The sequence below is a fragment of the Olea europaea genome, unplaced genomic scaffold (assembly GCF_002742605.1).
Source record: "Olea europaea var. sylvestris unplaced genomic scaffold, O_europaea_v1 scaffold1579, whole genome shotgun sequence".
Classification (NCBI taxonomy): Eukaryota; Viridiplantae; Streptophyta; class Magnoliopsida; order Lamiales; family Oleaceae; genus Olea; species Olea europaea.
Window position 1 is genome coordinate 174,706 of NW_019233406.1, and position 22,108 is coordinate 196,813.

The window sequence follows — 22,108 nt, forward strand, 5'->3', positions numbered from 1 at the left end:
AGTTGCAATTCAAGGACTCGGTTCTAATAAATAAAACGTCTTTCATGAAGATGAGAAAATTTATAAATCAACTCACAATTGAACTTCTGCAACTTTATGAAATTGCAAGAATAGAAGCAACCACATAATAAGAAAGATCTTTCAACAATAAAATGACTGTGTGCAGTGGTTTCAGGGATATAAGGCCATATAGTCAAATTGGCTTAAAAAATGAGACGATAATATCTGCAAACCATATGATGACTAGAATAAATGTTACAAGCATTCATGCAGAAACTGAAACAAGTTCTAAGGCCATCTCCAATGTGAGCACAAAAGCACCAAAATATACTATTTTTTGGTACAAAGGAGCTCCAATGCAACACTATAATTTGCACCATTTTGGTGCAAAATGGTGCAAAGTGTATAAAATCTCTTTTGCCCTTTTTTATCATTTTTCAAATAAATTTGTTAAAGGTATTTGTGTCATTTGTGGTATATATTTTTTAATACAATAAATTAATATTATTATTATTTAAAGTAAATTTTAAATGTAAGAAATAATAATTAATTAATTAATTAAAAGAAGAAAAATATAAACACGATTATTTATTAAAATTAACACGAAATATATTAAACGATGACATACATATGAGAATCTATTTTTATTTAAAGACATCGATACATAAAAAAGAATTTAATGTTTTTTATATTTATTAATGAATTTAATCTTTTCCATAATTTGTAATTATTTATTTAGTAATTTATGTATTTATAAAATAATTAAATAAATAATATTTCAAATAAATAAATTATATAAAGAATAAAAAGAGAGAGAAGGAAATGGTTAAACACTGTTAATTTGGTGTAAGTTTTGATGTAGTGTTTGGAGGTGAATTTTACTTTGGTGCAACGCTGGAGATGACTTCAAAGTAAAATGTCACCTGGCTAAATGTCTGCGTCGGTTGAGCACACTGGCCATTCAATTCTGGATGGATCAGACATGACAAAGCTGAATTAGCAATCACCTCTGCCTACAAAAGTTAAATTACAATTAGAGGAATTTAAAACATGACAAAACATAACATCCATTTTGTATATACATATGTTATGGTGAAAAATTATGTTGAAGTCCACCTCTGATGCTCCAATTGCAAGGCGTTTTGCATAATCGTTCGTAGTATGCTGTTTAGCAGTACCAGAGACAGCATCATGGTGCTGTGCAATTCCTAAAGCATCACCTAACTTATAAGTATTAGGTCCAGATGATCTCCTTCCGATCAGAAACTCAAGTTGCCGAGTTGCCTATGTAAGCACAAACAAAAGTTATTTCAATTTGTTTTTATAGTATTCTGCATTATTGAAGCTGAAACTGGGATAACATAACTTAATGTATCCCAAATCTTACCTGATAATATCCACTCAGAAAACGAATGTATCGCTTCAAGGCTGGTCGACTTGTAAAATAACCGGTCCAATATGCATTAGCACTGTCTGCATATCTATGGCAAATCAATCGAGAAACATAAAATCAGTTTCATGGATCCAATCAAATATAAAAACAGAACAAAGGAAATTAGAATGAGAGTTATGAAACGAATTGCTCACGGAAAATAATCATCAGTTTTCAGAGGCCAAGATTCATTTGCAGCACGTTTTGCATCGGTATAGATAGAGGGGGTTGAATATAATGCATTCACTTGGCCATCCTGTATAAACAAGCTTTCTTAGAGAAATGTTGTTATAGAATTAGACATGAGATACCTTGCGTTCGATAGCCTTGAATTTTCTTACAGCAGATCATGCAATGATCAAGTTTCGGCAATTGATTGAACATGTATGTTGAAACTGCAGCTTTTAATAGTTTCAAATCGTCCAGAGGTTTAAGACAGAAACTCCCATTTCTACAAGTTTCTGTTATTATTACACCAGTGCCTTCGAACGGAGTTTTAAATATTCTAGTCCTTCTTTCAGGTTTTTTATACTCCTCCCTCAAAGCCTTCATGTTAGTCACTGGGATTTGCAGCGACATAATATACTTTCTTCAGGTAATAAGAGATCCATTGAAGAAACTATGGAATTTATGGTGATATATGAAGAAGTTTCTGTGCAGAAAAATGAATCAAAATAAAATTTGTATCCTTAAGGGAGATTATTTTCCAACTTAGTCTAGATTTCTATCTGAAGCCATCTTTCTTCTCGGCATCTCCTGCAAAAAACAAAGAGAGGAAAGCAAAGAAGCAGAAAATTAATACCTTGTTAACGTAATGAATTAGTTTGTCCATTTGCTTGAACCAAGACTCAGCATATTGATATTGGAAGTCATCACCCATCGTCCACATAATATGATTGGTCCGAGTCATTTTTGCCTGTAACAAAGACCACCAGATGGTCATCAATGGCATATGCAATCTTACCTTCTAAATGCATGCACTATTCAATAAGAAGATTTAGTAACTGTTGAATTTAAGGAGTAACAGAAATATTGGAATTTACTTGAATCATTGCAGCACTAATAAAATCGTTAACTCGTGTGTCGACATTGAAGTCAAACAGAAAGGGATTATCCTGCATTTTAAAATGTTGAGAAGCTTATGTATGGGCTTACACCAACATAAAAACTATCGGGACCAACTAAAGTTTGCTTGAAGATAGAACCTGGACAAGATTGGAGTCATCATCTACTTCAAAATGGAACCCATTTGGTGGACCATAATGAACAGGAAATGCATTGGCAAATATCTGCAACGATTCAGACCTCAAATTAATCAAAAAAAGAAGCAATTTAATAAAAAAAGATGTGCACGGACCACCAGTTTCATTCATAACCTGAGAAGATGAGCCAAACGTTTTGGAAGCCTGCCATATAACTTCAAGAGATTTATCTGCCCTACGTCTTGCTCTGTCTTGATAATCAATCCGTGCAAAATGAATGGAATCAAATCCCAACTATAGAAACAAAAAATAAATAAACAAAACAAAACAAAAGATGAAGTAAGAACAAATAATTATAATATATACACGTCCAATATCCAATCCATAGATTATGGACTTGGATTTTGTTAAGACGACAGTTCTTTGAAATTTTAACAATTGCCTTTTAAATACCTCAGCCCCAAGTAGGTAACCTTGAACTGCAGAGTGCCCAAATGGATCAATCTGCCATCCAGCACGAGGAGTCTTATTAAACTGACTCTTTATCAGTTGATGACCAAGGGTTGTTTGGTCAATCATGTCTATATAATGAGTAGTCGCTTCATCATGCATACACCAGCCACCGTTTCTGCACCCATTGTCATTAAAACAGTTTAATGCCAAACTTCTCTAGGAAAGGATGTAGATAGCAAGTTACAAGCAATCAGCGTACACGAATTCCAGCTGGCCGGCATCAACAAGTTTTCTTACTTCCTCTTGAATTTCTGGACTTTGCTCTTCCCACCATCTATTGAAAAATGCCTAATATAAAAGCAACTCATTGTTAACAACAGGGAAACCATCACGTATATTCTGCATTACATAGTGTATTTATGAATAGTCTCATCTTTAGGGAGGAAAGCAACTAATTTATTCAAGAATCTTTCATTCACTCTTAGTAACAGTAAACTTCAATCATTATGCGTATGCACGACATGGTGTATTTTTACACACAGCTCTACATGCCAAGGATTTTCATCTTCCTTTTTTATTGGTTTGTGGTGTGCTTAACAGTTGCGTAGTGTTGAAAATTGGTGTGGAGAAGATAATAATCTCCCCCTCCTCAATTCCACTATATAGAAACATTAAGAATACATTTATGGAAAAATAATAAAACATAATTATACTCTTGCCTAATATACATGCTTGCCTAATGTATTTGATTCCTAAATTATTTTATTCCTTAACACTCGCCCTCAAGATAGACCATATATATCCTATAAGCCCAAATTGGAACAAATGAACTACAACCAATTATCATTTAACAACTTTGTAAACATATCATCAAGCTGCTCGCCTGTCTTTATGAATGATGTACATATATCACCACTGACTATCTTTTCTCGAATAAAATGAGAATCTACCTCAGTGTGCTTGGTCCTGTCATGAAAGATTGGATTTGACACAATATGCAGAGCAGCCTAATTATCACAGAACATTAGAATAGAGATAGGAGGTGAGAGATTGATTTTCTGAATAAAGTGCTGTAACCATGTCAACTCACTATTAATATGGGCCAATACCCTATTTTCTACTTTTGCACTTGACCATGCTACTACAATTTGTTTCTTAAGATGTATGCCAGGCTGTGAAAGAACAAGTTCCAAAGTCTCATTCTCATGTAAGCCTGTCATTTCCAGTTCCATAGCCTTGCACCACTCAAGATCAAATAAAGCTTCGGTCCTATCTTAGGTACAAAAACACTAGAAAGCTTGGATGGAAGACAGAAAATAGAAGATAACAATGAATCAAAAATGACATAGTGGCTTATCGGATGTTTAGTTACACAAGTACGTTTACCTTTACGAAGAGCAACGAGCAATGATTCAGAGTCAGAGCAGATGAATAATGCAAGATCTATACGTGGCAAGGTGATGGATGGTACTACGGGCATTGGTAGCTTAGATCGTCGAGTATAAACTTGTAAAGGAGGACGTAGTTCTCTATGAGAGGAGGACGACTCTGGTGCAATAGAGAAATATGAGTCTGGTGATGGAATAATACCAACTAGTAGATATGGATTGGGTATGCTAACGGGATCTCAAATGGATTCAAGAAACATATTATGATCAAAGAAGTAGGGTGTGAACTAATTGAAAGTGACATCTGCACTGAAACACTGGTGGCATATAGAAGGATTATATTAAAGCTATCCCTTTTGTGTTTGGGTGTAACCAAGAAATATACGTTTCATAGAGTGATAATCAAGTTTGTAATCATCAGGACCAAAGTGATGACCATAAAAAGCACACCTAAAAATACTGAGAGATAACGAGTACTATGGAGAGGAAGGAAAACAAAAGAGATAAGTGAGATACACCATCTAAAATAGAAGAATGCATGCGATTAATGAGATGGTATGCAGTAAGGACAGCATCACTCAAAAAATGTTTAGTGACATGCATATGACAAAGAATAGCACGAGTAATATCTAACAAATGACGATTTTGCATTCTACAACTCCATTTTATTGTGAAGTATACATGCAAGATGTTTGATAGGTAATGTCTTTGGAAGATAGATGTGATATAAAAGAAGTAGACATGTTCTTTGGCATTATCAAACCGTAAAATATGATTTTTTTTTTTTTTGTTAAATTAATTTTTGATCAACGTACAAAAAATCTTAAAAAATAGAAAGTAACTCAGAATGATTTTTTTTTTATTAAGAATAACCAAGTCATTCGACAATAGTCATCCACAAAAGTGACAAAATGTTGAAATTTATAGAGGAAATATTGATTGGTCCTCATATATCAAAATAAATTATCTCAAATAAACTAGAAACACAAAACGAACAGTTCTTAAAAGAAAAGACACACAATGATGTTTGCTAAGCTGACAAGCTTCACATTAAAGTGAGGACATTATGAAAACTCGCAAGTTTATGTTTTAGAGTGGAAAGAGAGGGATGACCAAGACGACAATTCCAAGTGAAACAGAAGACTGGAGAGCTTGAGGAGGAGAGACTGATGAAAGATTCAGGTAATACAAGCCACCAACTTCATACTCCACACCAGTCAAGGAGGAGACTCTATATGGGTGAAACAAAAGACTAGAGAGATCGATGAGGAGAAACTGGTAAAAGATCCAGATAATACAAACTACCAATTTCATGCCCATACCAATCATCCTCTTTATCTTGAGATCTAAAAAACACATAAGGAAAAATAAAATGTTATAGAACATTGAAGAGATGTAGTAATTTTGCTAACGGACAATAACTAAAGGAAAAGTCGGGAAAATCAATATTAGGACTAAGATGGGCATTGTCCGAACCTGCAACATTAATTCGAAAATCGTTAGCAAGAGTGACATATTTGGAAGAAGTGACAAGATGATAATCCATAAGAGAAGTATACGAACTAGTCATGGATTCAGTCGCTCCAAAATTGATAACCCATGGATTGTGAGAGGATGACAGTAAACGATGAGAAAATGTAGTACTTGACTAAGTGAGAATGGCCATAGAAGTGGAAGTGACCTGTTTATGAGCCAAGAACTCAATATACTCATTTCGGTGTACAAATAAAAAATCAATATCTTTAGTTCAATTAGGGTTAGTCAATAGTCTAAATTCTCGGTGATGGTCCTCATTACACGAGACTTGATTGGCATAACCAAATGATTTGCCATCTAAGTCCTAACAATAATCAATAGAATGACCTATACGACCACAGTTGTACATTTTCGAGGCTCACAATTTCATGAATGACCATTGCTTCTAGTATCTCGTCCACCCCGAGAGCCAACACCATATCCATTTTGACCACTACGTCCACCCTTGAATGAGCCATCTTGAGCAATAAAAGCAAAAAAATCTCCATTGGGCACCATCTGATAAAGTAGAGTGCTGAATACAAAAGAATGTCTCTACAATACTAGAAAACTCTATTCCACCTAATATCAATGCCCAGACTGTCTCAGTCTCTGGTGAAATTTAACATCGATATCTACCTGCTGTTTTTCTATAACTTACAAATTAAGAGAGATAGGTTGATGCACATTCCTCTCCTGATATACAGCCAAAAACTTATTATAATATTCAACGAAGCTGGAGGATCTTTTCTCAAGCCCAAAATATTGTTTACATGTCTCATAGCTTCGAATAACATTTTCAGTTCAAAAATGTATTTGCTTGAGATGTTCCCAAATTTGTTTGGACGTAGACATATAAAGGGATAAAAATTTGATATGAGGCTCAATACTTCTTATCATAAGTCCAATGATTGCTTTATCCTCTTGATACCACCAATTGTTGAGAGTAGAACCACCCTTTATAGAATCACTTTCTAAGGACTTGGCAGACAACTTGTCCAAAATTAAGTGTTTGGATAAACCCTTACCTCACAAAAAGACCTCGACACATCTTGCCCAATAAGATTTATTTGTTTCATTTAGTTTTTCAGGTGCCTGGTCCATTAGGATTGAATATCTCCATCTTGAATAACTTGATACTAACCATACAAACAAGCCAAATAATAAAAAATAACCTCAACTAACCAGTCCAACAATTAAAGGAGATAAAATTGAAGTCTCAATTATCAACTGGAATATATAACAAATGGCCCAAAGGGTAACCCATGAACTGAAGTCCAGAAAAGAAAGGAAAAATAAAATAGCCCAAGTAAAGCCCAACAGTGGCTGAAATAAATGGAGGTCCAAATCAATTGTTACTTCAACCCACAAACCATCAAGGAAATGTAACCACTAAGGAATGACACCCTACTTTTGCCAAGTGGGCTTTATTGTTGTTTCACGCTATAAGATAGGGTTACAAAGAGAATAAGTAGCGGGATAAGAATCCGTAGAAAGCTCAAAACTCATTATCTCCTTCGCTCCTGCCTCCTACCTAGGAGTCAGATTGCTTCCTTTAGTGTTCTATGAGCTCTAATTACTTAAAATGAAAATAGGGTGCAAATGTCTACACCTAATGAAGTCAATCAACTCGGGAGCTCCGATCACTATCGACTGTTTTGACACACCACAAGACCACAACGTAGGAAAATCCCACCTTCTTCAACAATTGAATCACCATGAAACCACCATCAAACTACAATAGGAATGTCGACAACTGCTACAAAACCATTTCACTCCCTAGACGAACACTTCCCAACTACTCGACTGGACACTGTCGTCATCAATCAACCATCTCATCGACAATTGTAAGCATAATTTTGGAGCAAAGATTTCACAACACACACGAGTCATAATTGATTACATAGGAAGAAAGAATGTAAAGTAGAATTAGAAGCAGTATCGGTAAGGGAAAAAATATAGTGCTCTGATACCATGTTGAGAAATAAATATTTTAGTCTGAACTTTTGGAGAGAATAAGATAATAATCTTCCCCTTCTCAATTTCATTATGCAGAAACCTTAAGAATACAAGTATGGAAACATAATAAACAATAATTATACTCTTGCATAATATGCGTGCTTGCCTAATATATGTGATTCCTAACTTATTTCATTCTTTAACAAGTAGTTCATGCAGTACCAACTAACTATTCACTTGTGTATTTAGCATACATGCAAGGTGATAATTGTTCCAGCATCATTTGTCCCGTTGGCAAGTAATTGTGAATATAAAATTTCTTTAGTGAGAACGTATAGAAAACGGAATGAAATATGAAAGTCAATTGTATTACTTTCTAATGATTAATTTACAACCTTTATGAGCTGAATTTATAGTACAAGTATAGGACCAAAAAAGTAAGGTTCTAGAAAAAAAAAGGAGATATTTACCTAATCTAAATAAAGTACCTAATCAAACATAATCAATTATATAATAATACAAAATATTTCCTTAACTCTCGAGATTTGTACACTCCCCCTCAAGTTGGATCGTAAATATTGATCATATCCAACTTGCTAATTAAATTCTCGAAATTTTTTGAGATAGTTCTTTGGTAAAGATACCTGCAATTTGTTCTTTTGTAGGCACATAGGTCATGCATAGAATCCCATCTTCAACTTTTTCTTTGATGAAGTTTCTATTCAGTTAAACATGTTTGATTCAATTATGTTGAACTGAATTGACGGAGATATTGTTAGCAGCTTTGTTGTCGCAATAGAGTTTGATTGGAAGGTTTACCATAATCAGTAATCCTCTAGTAGTTATGTTACTGCTTTAAACGCGGTCTCATAACTACTTCTAATTACTTCATTCTGCTTTTTTACTTCTCCAGGTTCTCAAATTTTCCCATACGATCTTTTATTGATCCAACCCAACCTGCATTAGTAAAGACTTACTAAGACTACCTTTGAGATATCTATGTATTCTATATACTACCTCTAAGTGAGCTTCTTTTGGAGAATCTATGTATTGATTTACCACCCTAATCGTGAATGCAATATCAGGTTTAGTATGTGAGTAGTAGATTAGTTTGCCAACTAGCTGTTGATATCTGTCTCTTTCAACTGAATCTCCAATGTCTTCTCCTTTTCTTCCTTGGTCTATAGGAGTGTTACTTGGTTTCATAGCCAAGATGCCTATTTCAGTTAGAAGATTAAGAATGTATTTTCACTGTGAAACACCGATTTCCTTCTTTGATCTAGATACTTCCATTCTTAAGAAATATCTCATTTGTCCCAGATCTTTTACTTCAAACTCTCTGATTAAGCTTTTCTTAAGACTCTCTTGTTCCACTATATTATCCCCAGTTAATATTATGTCATCAACATATGCAATCAGAATTGCTTTCGTTCTAGCTTTAGATATTTTATAGAACATTTTATGGTCTGACTGTCCTTACTAAAATCCTTGACTCTTTAACACTTTTACCATTTTGTCATACTATGCTCTTTGTGACTATTTGAGATCGTACTAAGATTTTTTAAGATTACATACTTTGTTTTCTTCATTTCTATTACAGAAGCGTGTAGGTAACATCATGAAGACCTCTTCTTCTAATTTTCCATTCAAAAACGCATTCTTGATATCAAGTCGTTGGAGAGGCTAATCTAAGTTTGCTGTTAAGGACAAGATGACCCAAATTGTGTTCAATTTTGCTGTAGGGATGAATGTTTCTGTTTAGTCAATGTCGTAGGTTTGTGCATATCCTTTTGCAACAAGACGAGCTTTGTACCATTCAATAATCCCATCAGCTTTGTAATTTACTTTAAAGACCCATTTGCAACCAACGGGTCTTTTCTCTCTTGATAACTCTACCACATTCCAAGTTTTTTTTTTCTCTAGAGCTTGCATTTTTTCTAGAACTACATCTTTCCATTTTGGAATAGTCATGGCTTCTTGAATATCCTTTGAAATTTTTGTATTATCAAGATTAGAAGAAAAGATACGAAACTCGACGGAGAGAAAATTATATAAATGAATTTTGAGATAGTGTGAATAGTACATGACCGAGATTGTTTCCTGAGGGCAATAGGCAAGTCATTATCTAATAACTCAATTGTGTCTAAAATAAAAAGAGTCTTATGGATATCTAGAGCTACCATCTGTTATAACTCTTTTGATGTCTCAGGTGTGAGGTTCTCCCTATACATTTGCTTTGGCTTCATTGAGTAAACTAATATCTTATTGTTAACTTATTGTCTACATCTTTCCCTAAGTTCAAGTTTCCTTCTACAAATGGCATGTTAAGATGAGGAGTGTTGAAGGGGTGGTTATAATAGGTTCATTGGGTGAGAGATTAAAGCTGAAGAATCGATCTTTACTTGGAAACCGATCTTCACTCCAATTCTCCCCCTAAAGAAAGGGTTTTTTGAAGTTGGGGTACTTTCGAAGAACGTAACATCTAGGCTAACAAATACCTTTCTTATGGATGGATCATAACATTTGTAACCCTTTTGGATAGGTGAGTATCCAATGAAGAGACATTTACGCTTACGAGGATCAATTTTACTCTCGTGATGAGGATGTACATGAATGAATGCAATACAACCGAATATTTAGAGGGATAAGTAGAATGAAAGGGTTTTTTGAAGTTGGGGTACTTTCGAAGAACGTAACATCTAGGCTAACAAATACCTTTCTTATGGATGGATCATAACATTTGTAACCCTTTTGGATAGGTGAGTATCCAATGAAGAGACATTTACGCTTACGAGGATCAATTTTACTCTCGTGATGAGGATGTACATGAATGAATGCAATACAACCGAATATTTAGAGGGATAAGTAGAATCAAGGGCCGAATTGGGAATGAATTCTTGGAATTTTTGGAGAAGTGATTTGAATGAAAAAAGTACGACTAGGCATTCTGTTTATGGGATAAGCCGAGGTTAAGATAGCATCTTTCATAATAGTTCGGGCATATTTGTGGTAAACATCAACGCACGGCCAACTTTAAGGAGATGCCTTTTTTTAGTTCAGGAATCTCATTTTTTTGGGGAGTGTCGACGTAAGAACTTTGATGGATTATTCTATATTTTTGAAATATTTGTTCAAGATACTGTTAAATTATTCTATACCGTTATCTATGCGCAAAATTTGGATTTTAGTCTAGAATTGTGTTTGGATCATCGAATGGAAATATATAAACACGGTTCAAGTAACGACCTTTTCTTTTAGGAGGTAAAACCAACAGATTCGAGTATGATGATCAATGAATGTTACGAATAATTTTTTGTATGTTCGATTAGGGGTTTGAAAGGAGCCTCCCCGTAAATCATTGTGAATTAAGGTGAATTGTTTCGATGGTTTGTATATAGATTTTTGGACAGAAGCACGATAATTTTTTGCCAATTCATAAGTCTCATATTGAAAATTAGTGGTCATTTTATTTGGAAATATGGTGGGTAATATATGTTGTAGGTACTGAAAATTGGGATGACCCATTCTAAAAATTTCATAATAGAGTTTCACTATGGATCCCCAAGTTTTTGGAATGCTCCAAACTCTACTTTAGCATCCAAATCTGGGTCAATACCGGCAAAAATATTCTTGTTCCAATTTTTGCCTCTTCTTCTCCCTCAACGCCACTATTCTTGAACAACTTGGAGCCGGCCTTAGTGATCCGACGGTGCCGAATGGAACTGTCGTCGCTCAACGGATAAAAGTTACTCTAGGGCTTTTATAGAACTAACAATTTTTTATTTTTCGATCGCTTGGAAGGGAACAAATCCAAGGATTTGGAGTTACGAAGGTGTAGCTGGGACAAATATTGTGTTTTCGGGCTCAGAACTCAAACATGGATTGTCGTTTTGTTCGATCGATCTGAAAGTCGTAACAAGGTAGCCATACTGGAAAGTGCGGCTGAATCACCTCCTCTAGTAATAAAAGTAGAATTACAAGTTACAATTTGATTTCGTTTACTCACATCTTCTTCTCCAAAGTAGTATAGACCCTCACATTTCTTAGCATTTCCAATCGTATCCCCTAATGATAGACCTTGAAATATTCAATAAGATGGGAGAATTTAGCTCAGTAATTAGAATTTTTTGTTAATTTACTAATCGAGAAAAAGTTACACAACAGATTTGGAACGTGAAGAATAGACTCCAGAGTTATGGAGTTAGAGATAAGAATACTTCCTTTTTCTGCTACAGGTAAGAGTGAGCCATCTGCGATTTTGACTTTGGTATTACCAGCACAAATGGCAAATGTGGAAAAAAAAAAAAGTGATAAGATTCCATCATGTGATCGGACATACTGAAATCAATGATCTGTGGTGCTTTGAATAAAGTGATTGTATGGAATGCTGTTAGAAAATTGCCTTTATGAGCTAGTGAACTGGATGGTCCATGTGTTCGAAAACTTGAAAACATTTTATGGAGTTGCTCCATCTGCTTGGGGTTGAATGTACCTTTTCAATAGGATGAACATATGCCTAGTAGCCACCAGTCTTATTAATTTGTATCGATTTCCAATCCGCTAGTTTTCCATGTAAATCCCAACATGTGCATTCTTTATATTTTGGTTTTCGACAATGATCATACCAAGGGCGTCCCCTCTTTGCTTTAATCCAGGTCCATTTGTAGATGTCCCTTTAAATGTTGGGCTCAATCCAGAAGGTCCCTCTAATTGACTTGGCCCATATTTTTTAAAATCTTGGATCGGCCCATTTGGCCCAACTTCTTTAAAATTGAAACTGGACCCATTTGGCCTAATTCCTTCGGAGATTAAGGCATACCCGACATCGTCTTATTCTAACCCACGTTCCTTCCTTCAACATCACCTCGCATCAATTTTCTTCCCGACACACTTCGGCTCGGGCTACGATAGTAAGGGTCACTTGCTTGAAATCCTACCACTTACGTCATCAAGGTCTCAATTCGAGCCGGCCAAAAACTCGTATACCTTTCATTTTTTTAGTTTTTTCTTGTATCGTACGCTGTCAACTGGGCTATCCCATTCTTCTTCAAGGTGTTGGTCGAGTTTTTGTTAGAAGGAACTCATTTCAAGATAGTATTCTGTCACCTCTCTTTTCCTTTATTTTGTCTACCACAACTTAGTTTTGATTTCAAAGATTTTGGATGAATCTTCGATGTTCGAGTACGTCCCATACGATATCCCACACATTTTTTGTTGTTGGTAGAAAAAGATAAGTGTTTCTAATAACGAGAGCCGTGGAATTAACCATCCACGTTGTTACTATCAAGTTTTCTAACTGCCATCCTTGCAGAAAGACGGTGTCGGTGCTTCTTCTATCTAGTAATATATCCTAGTTTTCCTTTTTTGTCAACGATAAGTTTAATTGATTGAGAAAATTTTCGATAATTTTTCCCTTCAACTTCTCCACTATGGATTGGAATGATGAATTATCGAGTCCACTGGGCTCATGACTGAGAGGGATTCAACTCTCAAGATTTCTCAAAACGACATGAACGCAAAAAGTAATATAGTTGATTTCAAATCCAACAAAACAACGAAAAGGAAGATTTCTACATGACCATCAAATTTTCCTAATCCTCAGTACAAATTGGTGGATCCACCCAAATCCAATGCAGATATTTAGTAGCCCACATTTCACACATACAAGCAGGAACAAACCTAAATCTAAGCTATTAGTTAGCATATAGAGGACAAGGAACGCAATAAATGGTCGAGAACATTTTCTTAAAGAAAATTTATATAACTAAATTTAACCTTTGAATTATATTAAGCACAACTTTTTAGCCTGCAAACAGTTGCATTAAAATACTACTTGGAGTTAGTAATGCACTATGACTCCTTTCAACCGTGCCTTGTCATTATGACCAACACTACAGTAATCTCAGTTTTACCTAAATAACTCAAAACTTTGCAGTGCTTTGGTAATTTCATAAATATATTGATCTAATAAAAAAGAAATAAAACATGAATCATAGAATAGCTACCATTTCAGCAAATATAAACTTCCTGTTAGGATCACGGCGCAGTGACATAACAACCGAGTCCAAAACATTTTCCACACATGCACCCTGTTGAAAAAAATCAAAGAATAAAGTTAATTCAAGTCTTTAGTATTTCTTTTATTTGTTATAGTAGTGCTTTACAAGTACCTATTTTATAGGAGTCATAGTAGTTGGTTTTATACGCATTTAAGCAAATGGTTAAAGTAGTAGTCTAGTGGTTCCTATTTCTTTGTTCATATCTATTGGTGCTCTGCCTATAAAAAGGCTCCTTGATTAATGAATAAAAAATCAGAATTCAGTGCATTTTCTTCAGCTTTTATCGAGTTATTGCCTCGTCCTTTTCATTTTATTTTTCTAATATTTGGTATCAGAGCCATAGGTTAGAGAAAGGAAAGTGAGTTGGTGAGAATACTAGAAACATGAGGCAGATAGTCCATCCAAAAAGCAGCAGCTTTATACCTCTTTTTTGCGAAGAGCATCGTTAAACAAATGGCTTCCGAAAGCTTTGTGCAGTCAGCCATTCTAAGATTTGATGGTCACTATGACCATTGGAGTATGTTGATAGAGAATTTCTTGAGATCTAAAGAATATTGAAATGTTTTTGAATCTAGAGTAGTAGAACTAGCACTTGGCACTGTGATGACAGAGGTACAGTGGACAAAACTCGAAGGATTAAAGTTAAAAGATCTGAAAGCACTAACTCTTCCAAGCAATTGATCGTTCTATCTTGAAAAGTATTCTCAGCAAAGAAACTTCCAAGCAGATTTTGGATTCCATGAAGAAGAAATTCAAGAGGTCAGCAAAAGCAAAAAGGCAACAGCTTCAACAACTTCGTACAAAGTTTGAAATACTCCATATGAAGTCTAGTGAAACCGTTTCTGATTTTTTTTCCCAGAACAATGGCAATTGTTAACAAGATGCGGGTCCATGGGGAAAAGATAGAAGACGTGACTGTGGTTGAGAAAATTCTTTGATTGTTGACACCGAAATTCAATTATGTGTTTTGTTCAATTGAAAAATCTAAAGATCTTGATATTCTTTCAATTGATGAACTACAAGGTTCATTAGTGGTCCCTGAATGTAAAATGATCCGACAAGATAAAGAAGAGTAAGCATTGCAAGTCTCTACCAACAATTCTTTTTCAACACCATCTAGAGTCGATAGAGGAAGAGGCAGATACAGAGGTAGAGGTAGAGGATACAATGATCACAAACAAAAAATTGAAGATGGTTGAGGTAGTCACCATTCCATCAATTATAGACAAAAGTTAGAAGACAAGTCCAATATTGAGTTCTTTAGATGTCATAGATGTGGCCATTATCGGTCTGAATGTCACACTAATTTGAATAAAGAATGTGGTGAAAAATCTAACTTTGTAGAGGAGCAAGAAGAAGTTGTCTCACTGTTATTGGCATGCCATGCTAAGGAGGAGACTACCCAAAATATGCGGTATTTGGACACAGGTTGTAGCAATCGTATGAGTGGAGACAAATATGTGTTCTTGGAGCTAGATGAATCCTTTCGAAATAGTGTAAAGTTTGGAAATAATTCCACTATTTCTGTTATGGGCAAAGGAAATGTAACAAGTCGGACCAAAGAAAACTCTACCCAGGTTATTCCCAACGTTTTCTTTGTTCTAGACTTTAAAAAAAAATTGCTTAGCATTGAACAACTTCAAGAGAAAAGATATAAGATTGTTATTAAGGAATGAGAATGCTGAATTCAAGATTCAAAGAATGGCCTGATTGCTCAAGTCAACATGACCTCCAATCGTAAGTTTCCTTTATGTTTCCATAACACAGCTAATTTGTACTTCTCTGCTAAGATGAAGGATGTTCCATGGCTTTGGCATTTTCAATATGGACATCTAAACTTTGATGGACTCAAGACATTACAGCAGAAAAATATGGTGATTGATCTTCCTCAAATTGAATGCCCTCGACAAGTTTGTGAAGAATGTGTTATTAGCAAACAACATCACAACAAATTTCCACAAGAAAAGTCATGGAGAGCAAAGAAGGCATTAGAATTAGTGCATTCTGACCTGAGTGGCCCAATAAATCCACTTTCCAACGGAGGAAAAGGATACATAATTGCTTTCATTGATGATTTTAGTCGAAAAACTTGGGTATATTTTTTGTAGGAGAAATCTGAAGACTTTATTGCCTTCAAAAACTATAAAGTGTAGGTTGAGAAAGAAATAGGCAGCCTGATCAAAAATTTTCGTACAAATCGTGGCGAAGAATACATCTCACAAGAATTTGCAAATTTTTTTGATAACCATGGAATTAAGAGGCAACTTACTACAGCTTACACTCCTCAACAAAATGGTGTTTGTGAAAGGAAGAATCGCATGACTTTTAACATGGTTCTAAGTATTTTGGCAATGAGTGACATACCTAAAAGTTTTTGGCCTGAAGCTATTAATTGGAGCATTCATATATTGAATAGAAGACCCACACTTACTGTTCAAAATATGACACCTGAAGAAGCATGGAGCGAGCATAGACTAGTTTTAGATCACTTCTAAATTTTTGGGTGTATTACTTATGCTCATATCCCAGACGAGAAGAGGAGAAAGCTATGACAAAGGAGAAAAATGCATTTTTCTTGGTGTTACTGAGCATTCAAAAGCTCATAAACTCTACAATCCTAACACCAAGAAAATCGTCGTGAGTCGCGATGTTGTCATTGATGAAGAAACTTTCTGGCCATGGAATTGCAAAATTGCTCAACAACAAATTCCAACAGACTTTGATGGAGAAAAGGAACGCAAGTCGACAATATGTAAGAAACCAGAAGCAAGCGGTTCTAGAGATACCAGCTCCAACAGTCACCCAAAATATTCCTGTAAACTCACCTACAACTGTAGCTGAAGAAGATAAATGGTCCCAACGTCTTAGAAGTATCTAATACTGACGATTATGAGGCGTGCACTTTGCATTATTTTCAAATTGTGATCCCACAATTTATAAAGATGCCGTCAAAGAATTAAAATGGCGAAAGGCCATGGATGTTGAAATTGCGGTTATAGAAAGAAACAACACTTGGAAATTGACAAAACTTCGAAAGGGCAAAATACCATTGGTGTGAAATGGGTGTACAAGACAACGCTAAAAGAAAATGGCGAAGTTGACAAGTACAAGGCACACTTAGTAGCAAAAGGCTATAAACAAGAGTTTGATGTGGACTATAGAGAAGTCTTTACTCCAGTAGCACGGCATGACACAATTAGACTGGTGATTGCATTGGCAACATAAAAGTCACGGCCTATCTTCCAATTGGACGTGAAATCAACATTCTTACATGGAGACTTGCAAGAAGAGGTATTTGTTGATCAAACTCCTAGTTATATTAAGGTTGGAAATGAGCATAAGGTTTATAAATTAAAGAAAGCTGTATATGGATTAAAACAAGCCCCACGAGCTTGGTATAGGCGGATTGATACTTATTTTTCAAAGGAAGGTATTAAAAAATGTCCATTTGAGCACACACTTTTCGTTAAAATTGATGATGGAGGAAAAATGCTTGTTGTTTGTTTATATGTGGATGATTTAATCTACACTAGAAATGACAGCGCTATGTTTGAAAAATTTAAGAAGTCCATGATGGTTGAGTTTGACATGTCTGACCTTGGAATGATGCGTTATTTTTTGGGTATTGAAGTAGAATAAACTACTGCTGGGACTTTTATTTCTCAGAAGAAATATGTGCGAGAAATTTTAGATAAGTTTAAAATGAACAATTTCAATTCAGTGAGCACACTTATGGAGATAGGATTGAAGCTTGTTAAAATTTCTGAAAGAAGAAATGTAGATAGCACTCTTTACAAGCAAATTGTGGAAAGTTCAATGTATTTACAGCAACAAGGCCAGATATAATGCATGCTGTGAGTATCATTAGCAGGTACATGAAGCACCCAAGAGTGATGCATCTTCTAGCTACCAAGGGAATTCTTTTATACTTACAACGAACCATTGAATATGGATTGTTCTATAAAAAGGGTGAAAAGTCAGAACTGTTTGGTTTTACTAACAGTGACTATGCAGATGATCTTGATGATAAAAAGAGTATGTCTGGCTATATTTTCATGATGGGCTCGGCAGCTATTTCCTGGTGTTCAAAGAAGTAGCCAATTGTTATTTTATCAACAATCGAAGCAGAGTTCGTAGCTGCAGCTTCATGTGTTTGTCAAGCTATTTGGTTGAGGAAAATTCTTGAGGAGTTGCACTTCAAACAACAAGAAACCTCTCCAATTTATTTTGACAATAGTTCAACAATTAAACTTTCAAAAAATCCTATTTTGCATGGAAGAAGCAAGCACTTTAATGTTAAGTATCATTTCTTAAGAGACCTCACCAAAGATGGAGCTATTGATCTCATTTATTGTAGAAGTTAAGAGCAAATTGGTGACAGATTTACCAAACCCCTGAAATTGTTTGCCTTTCAGAAGTTGAAGAAGTTACTCAGTGTCTGCACTTTGCAAGATTGTGATTGAGGCTGTTTGGTTGCAGATATGTATTAAACTAAAATATTATTTTAGGGGAAGTATTGTTGAAAGAGTCAAAGAATAAAGTTAGTTCAAGTCTTTAGTATTTCTTTTATTTTTTATAGTAGTGCTTTGCAAGAACCCATTTTATAGGAGTAATAGTAGTTGGTTTTGTACACGTTTAAGCTAGTGGTTAAAGTAGTAGTCTAGTGTTTCCTATTTCTGTGTTCTTATCTGTTGGTGCTCTGCCTATAAGAAGGCTCCCTTGATTAATGAATAAAAAATCAGAATTCAGTGCCTTTCTGTAATTTTCATTTCATTTTTCTAATACACCCTGCATCAATTCAAATGCCCAGAAACAGAGTTAAGCCAAAAGGTAATTCCAAAAAAAGCATAATTAGTTATTATGCAAACCTGAATACGGTTATTTGATCCAATATAGTACTGATCAACTGTCTTGAGCCAGCCCACATCGTCGTGAGAATGGGGAACCAAATGAACATTCAATTTGCCATCAACAATTCCACTACCAGTGTCGTATTTCATATAACCACTCACACCATTAACTCCATAAGAACAAATAACAGATACACTGCAAAGTAAAACAGCAACAGATTGAGCTAAAGTTTCCATAAGCAAGATTTGGTTTTTGGGTTTTAACGCATTTAATTTATAGTAACACTCGAAGAATGTAATGTCAGGGTCCTTGTCAATAAGGGACAATTGTTCATTAATTTCTCCTCTATAATTATTGGAGTTCACCAAGTCAAACGAATTTGCAATACCAATTAGCATTAGCACTCTGCTTGTATTTAATTAGTCACTGAATCAAAGTTTTGTCATTAGTATATAATAATGGCAGCAAAAGTGTATAATGCTTTAAATTATTGAAAAATATCTAATCCAATTAGTCCCCATTTTCGCTATCAACCTTTTGGTAGCCGCCCTTAATTTATGGGTTAAAAGGGAGTCGTAATGGACATTTTAGGGTCCGTTTGATTGGCTTTAATTCCACGGAAAATGTCACATTTGAGGAATTTTTTTTTTTTTTTTTTTACTTTGGCTGTTTGATACGAAAGTGGAAATGAAATTCGAATTCCAAGTTGCAAACACTTATATCATTTTTTTTATTAACTGAGTGGAAAATGCATTTCTATGTTTTTGGTGGATTTTTCTGTTCCGACTTGCATGGAATTGGTTTGCCTTTCCTATCTTTACAATCAAACAAGGCTTTATTATAACTTCGAACGAGAATTTTGTGAATAAGACAACAAACAAAGGATTTGAATGATTTGAACTTTATGATGATCTTGTTCGATCACAATTCTTCTCTTTCTATTTGTTCTGTCTCTAACAAAGCAATTGAATGTTAATATGCTGGTCTCTAACGGTGGAACAGTATATAGTTTCCGTATAATCCACAATTAATGAAGAAAAAGTTAAATTGCTGTTATTTTCATCGAATCATTCTTTATATAGCATTTTTATTTTATTTTTTTTAATATCTAAGCCCCTATTTCCCATTTGTTAAAATGAGTTTTTTTGGGGAAAAATGAATTTTGAAACAATGATCTTTTTAGAGAATATGTAATTAAAAAATAAAAAATAAATATTTACGTACAAAATATTTTATTGCATGAATGTGTAATTAAAAATGAATTTGAAAAAAAAAAAATGGGAGTTATGCTTTAATGGATGGCAGTTACTTTCATTAAAATTTTAGTATATTCGTTCACATTAAATTTCGACATTATTTTTATTAAATTTATTTATTTAAACTCAACACTAAATTTATGGGTAATTAGCACATAACTTCCTTACCTTTCACTATTATTATGAAAAATGTCATTGCCTTTCACTATAGTTGCAATTAGTTTTTTTTTTTAGTAGAAGGGTATATTCGTCATTTCATAGCTTTTAATTTAGAAAACTAATGAAAATGACCATTTCAGTAATGAAATGTAGAAAAAAAAGATGAAAATGCTAAAAAATGAAAGGTAAAGATTTTTTCCACAATAATAGTGATAGGTAAAGATCCTAAATTTATATATTTATCTCACTCTCAATCTATTTCCATTGCAATTTTAACATTTAAAACAAAAGTATATTATCCCAGTTGAATTCAAGCATTACTCTTATTAAATTCATTCATTTAAATAATATATCCACAAATTATTTAAAAAAATAAAAATAAAAGAACGTATGTAACATTATCAAACATATGAAAATATTCAATGTTAATATATTGTGTTATTTTTCAATTGATTGCGTTATAAACAATTAATTAAAGTTAAGGCTTTTTTTTTTCCTTGTGTTATCAGTGGATAGCATAGGATTTAGTAAATTTCTACAATCACAAATTTTTCCAATCATCTTGTATGCATATCTCCACTTCCCATTTTAGTTTATTTACAAATATGTTGGACAAAGATTATCATTAACAAAACAAAGAATGATGATATTTTGAAATTAAAATACAATATTATGGTTGTGATAATAATTACTATTAGGTCCAATTTTGTAATTAGCAATTTTCAAATTTGTGATTGGCAATTTCCTCAGTCAAAATCATATCCTAATTGAATTGTATTAGAAGTTTATTGAGTTGTATTCAAAGTCAAAATAGGATTTATTGAGTCCAATATATAGTAAAAATAGTTTGGGATTGATGGAGTCCTCGGAGGAGTCAAAGTATCAAAGTATTACTCAAGTATTTCTCCAAATTCTTAGTTACAAATTGCTAAGCATTTTTCACATTGAAAGCATTCGAATTTGAAAATTTCTAAAAGAATTGTAGCCTTTGAGTTAGCTTTTCAACACATTTTGAATCACTTCAATCAGATATCGGGAGAGAAATTTATGAAGAAAATACTGACTGCTGCTTAGGTATCGCTCGCATAGTGCTAACCCAGGCGCTCAAGCGGAATATTAATCTGAGGAACAATAAAATTCGATTTTCAAGTTGATTTTGAGTTCCCTTTCATCGCAAACACTACCCATTATAAATATACAACCTATACAACGTACAAAGGTGTGTTGAATCATTATTTTGCCTTAGAGATCTTATTATTGAAGATCTATGCACATTCATTTGATTCTTAAATTCAACACAATATTTATATATTCATCCCAAACATTGTTCCAACATTAGTTGGGCCTTGAATTAAGTCAAGGGAACATACTTTGAAATTCAAATCCATGTTTCAGTATCTCTTGCCTCAATCAACAAATCAAAACATAAAAAGTTCTTTTATCAAACACCAAAATAAAAATCCTACATTCCCCAGTAAGCTTTCAAAGTACTGGAGTTTTGAGAAGAGGCACTTCGAGGAACTCAAGAACGAGGTTCGTTCTTGTTAATTCACTTGAACAGTAAAATGGCTCAAAATTTTGAGAAGTGCAGGAGTGCACAATCGAATAAGTTCCTCAGTGATTTCCAAGTCAAAGTCAACTAAGGTTTAATAGTGTCTAAACTAATTGTAAGTTAACTTTTCTAGTGAATTTTACAGACAAGTTCATTATGGGATTTTTTATCCAGCTAGAGATTTTCCTCCGTAATAATATTTTGGTGTTCTATATTACGTTTGATCTTTATTTGTTTTATTTGATTGACACATATTATTAATTAAAGTGAATTAATTACCTC

At 34.1% G+C, this 22,108-nt stretch overlaps 1 protein-coding gene across 1 annotated transcript in view; it reads right to left on the reverse strand.

The window, feature by feature from the left end:
• LOC111376935 (alpha-mannosidase-like) overlaps nt 1–19,102 on the reverse strand; it is a 42,154-nt gene extending 23,052 nt beyond the window's left edge. Inside the window, exons 1-12 of the mRNA XM_022999952.1 lie at nt 18,877–19,102; nt 13,955–14,038; nt 3,347–3,435; nt 3,088–3,262; nt 2,809–2,928; nt 2,638–2,721; nt 2,476–2,547; nt 2,235–2,348; nt 1,588–1,688; nt 1,388–1,481; nt 1,117–1,284; nt 924–1,013 (exon numbers count right to left, since the gene is read on the reverse strand). Coding sequence (XP_022855720.1) covers nt 924–1,013; nt 1,117–1,284; nt 1,388–1,481; nt 1,588–1,688; nt 2,235–2,348; nt 2,476–2,547; nt 2,638–2,721; nt 2,809–2,928; nt 3,088–3,262; nt 3,347–3,435; nt 13,955–14,038; nt 18,877–19,095 — 1,410 coding nt within the window. The 5' untranslated portion in view covers nt 19,096–19,102. The remainder of the gene's footprint in view (nt 1–923; nt 1,014–1,116; nt 1,285–1,387; nt 1,482–1,587; nt 1,689–2,234; nt 2,349–2,475; nt 2,548–2,637; nt 2,722–2,808; nt 2,929–3,087; nt 3,263–3,346; nt 3,436–13,954; nt 14,039–18,876) is intronic.
• Nucleotides 19,103–22,108: the final 3,006 nt, after the last annotated feature.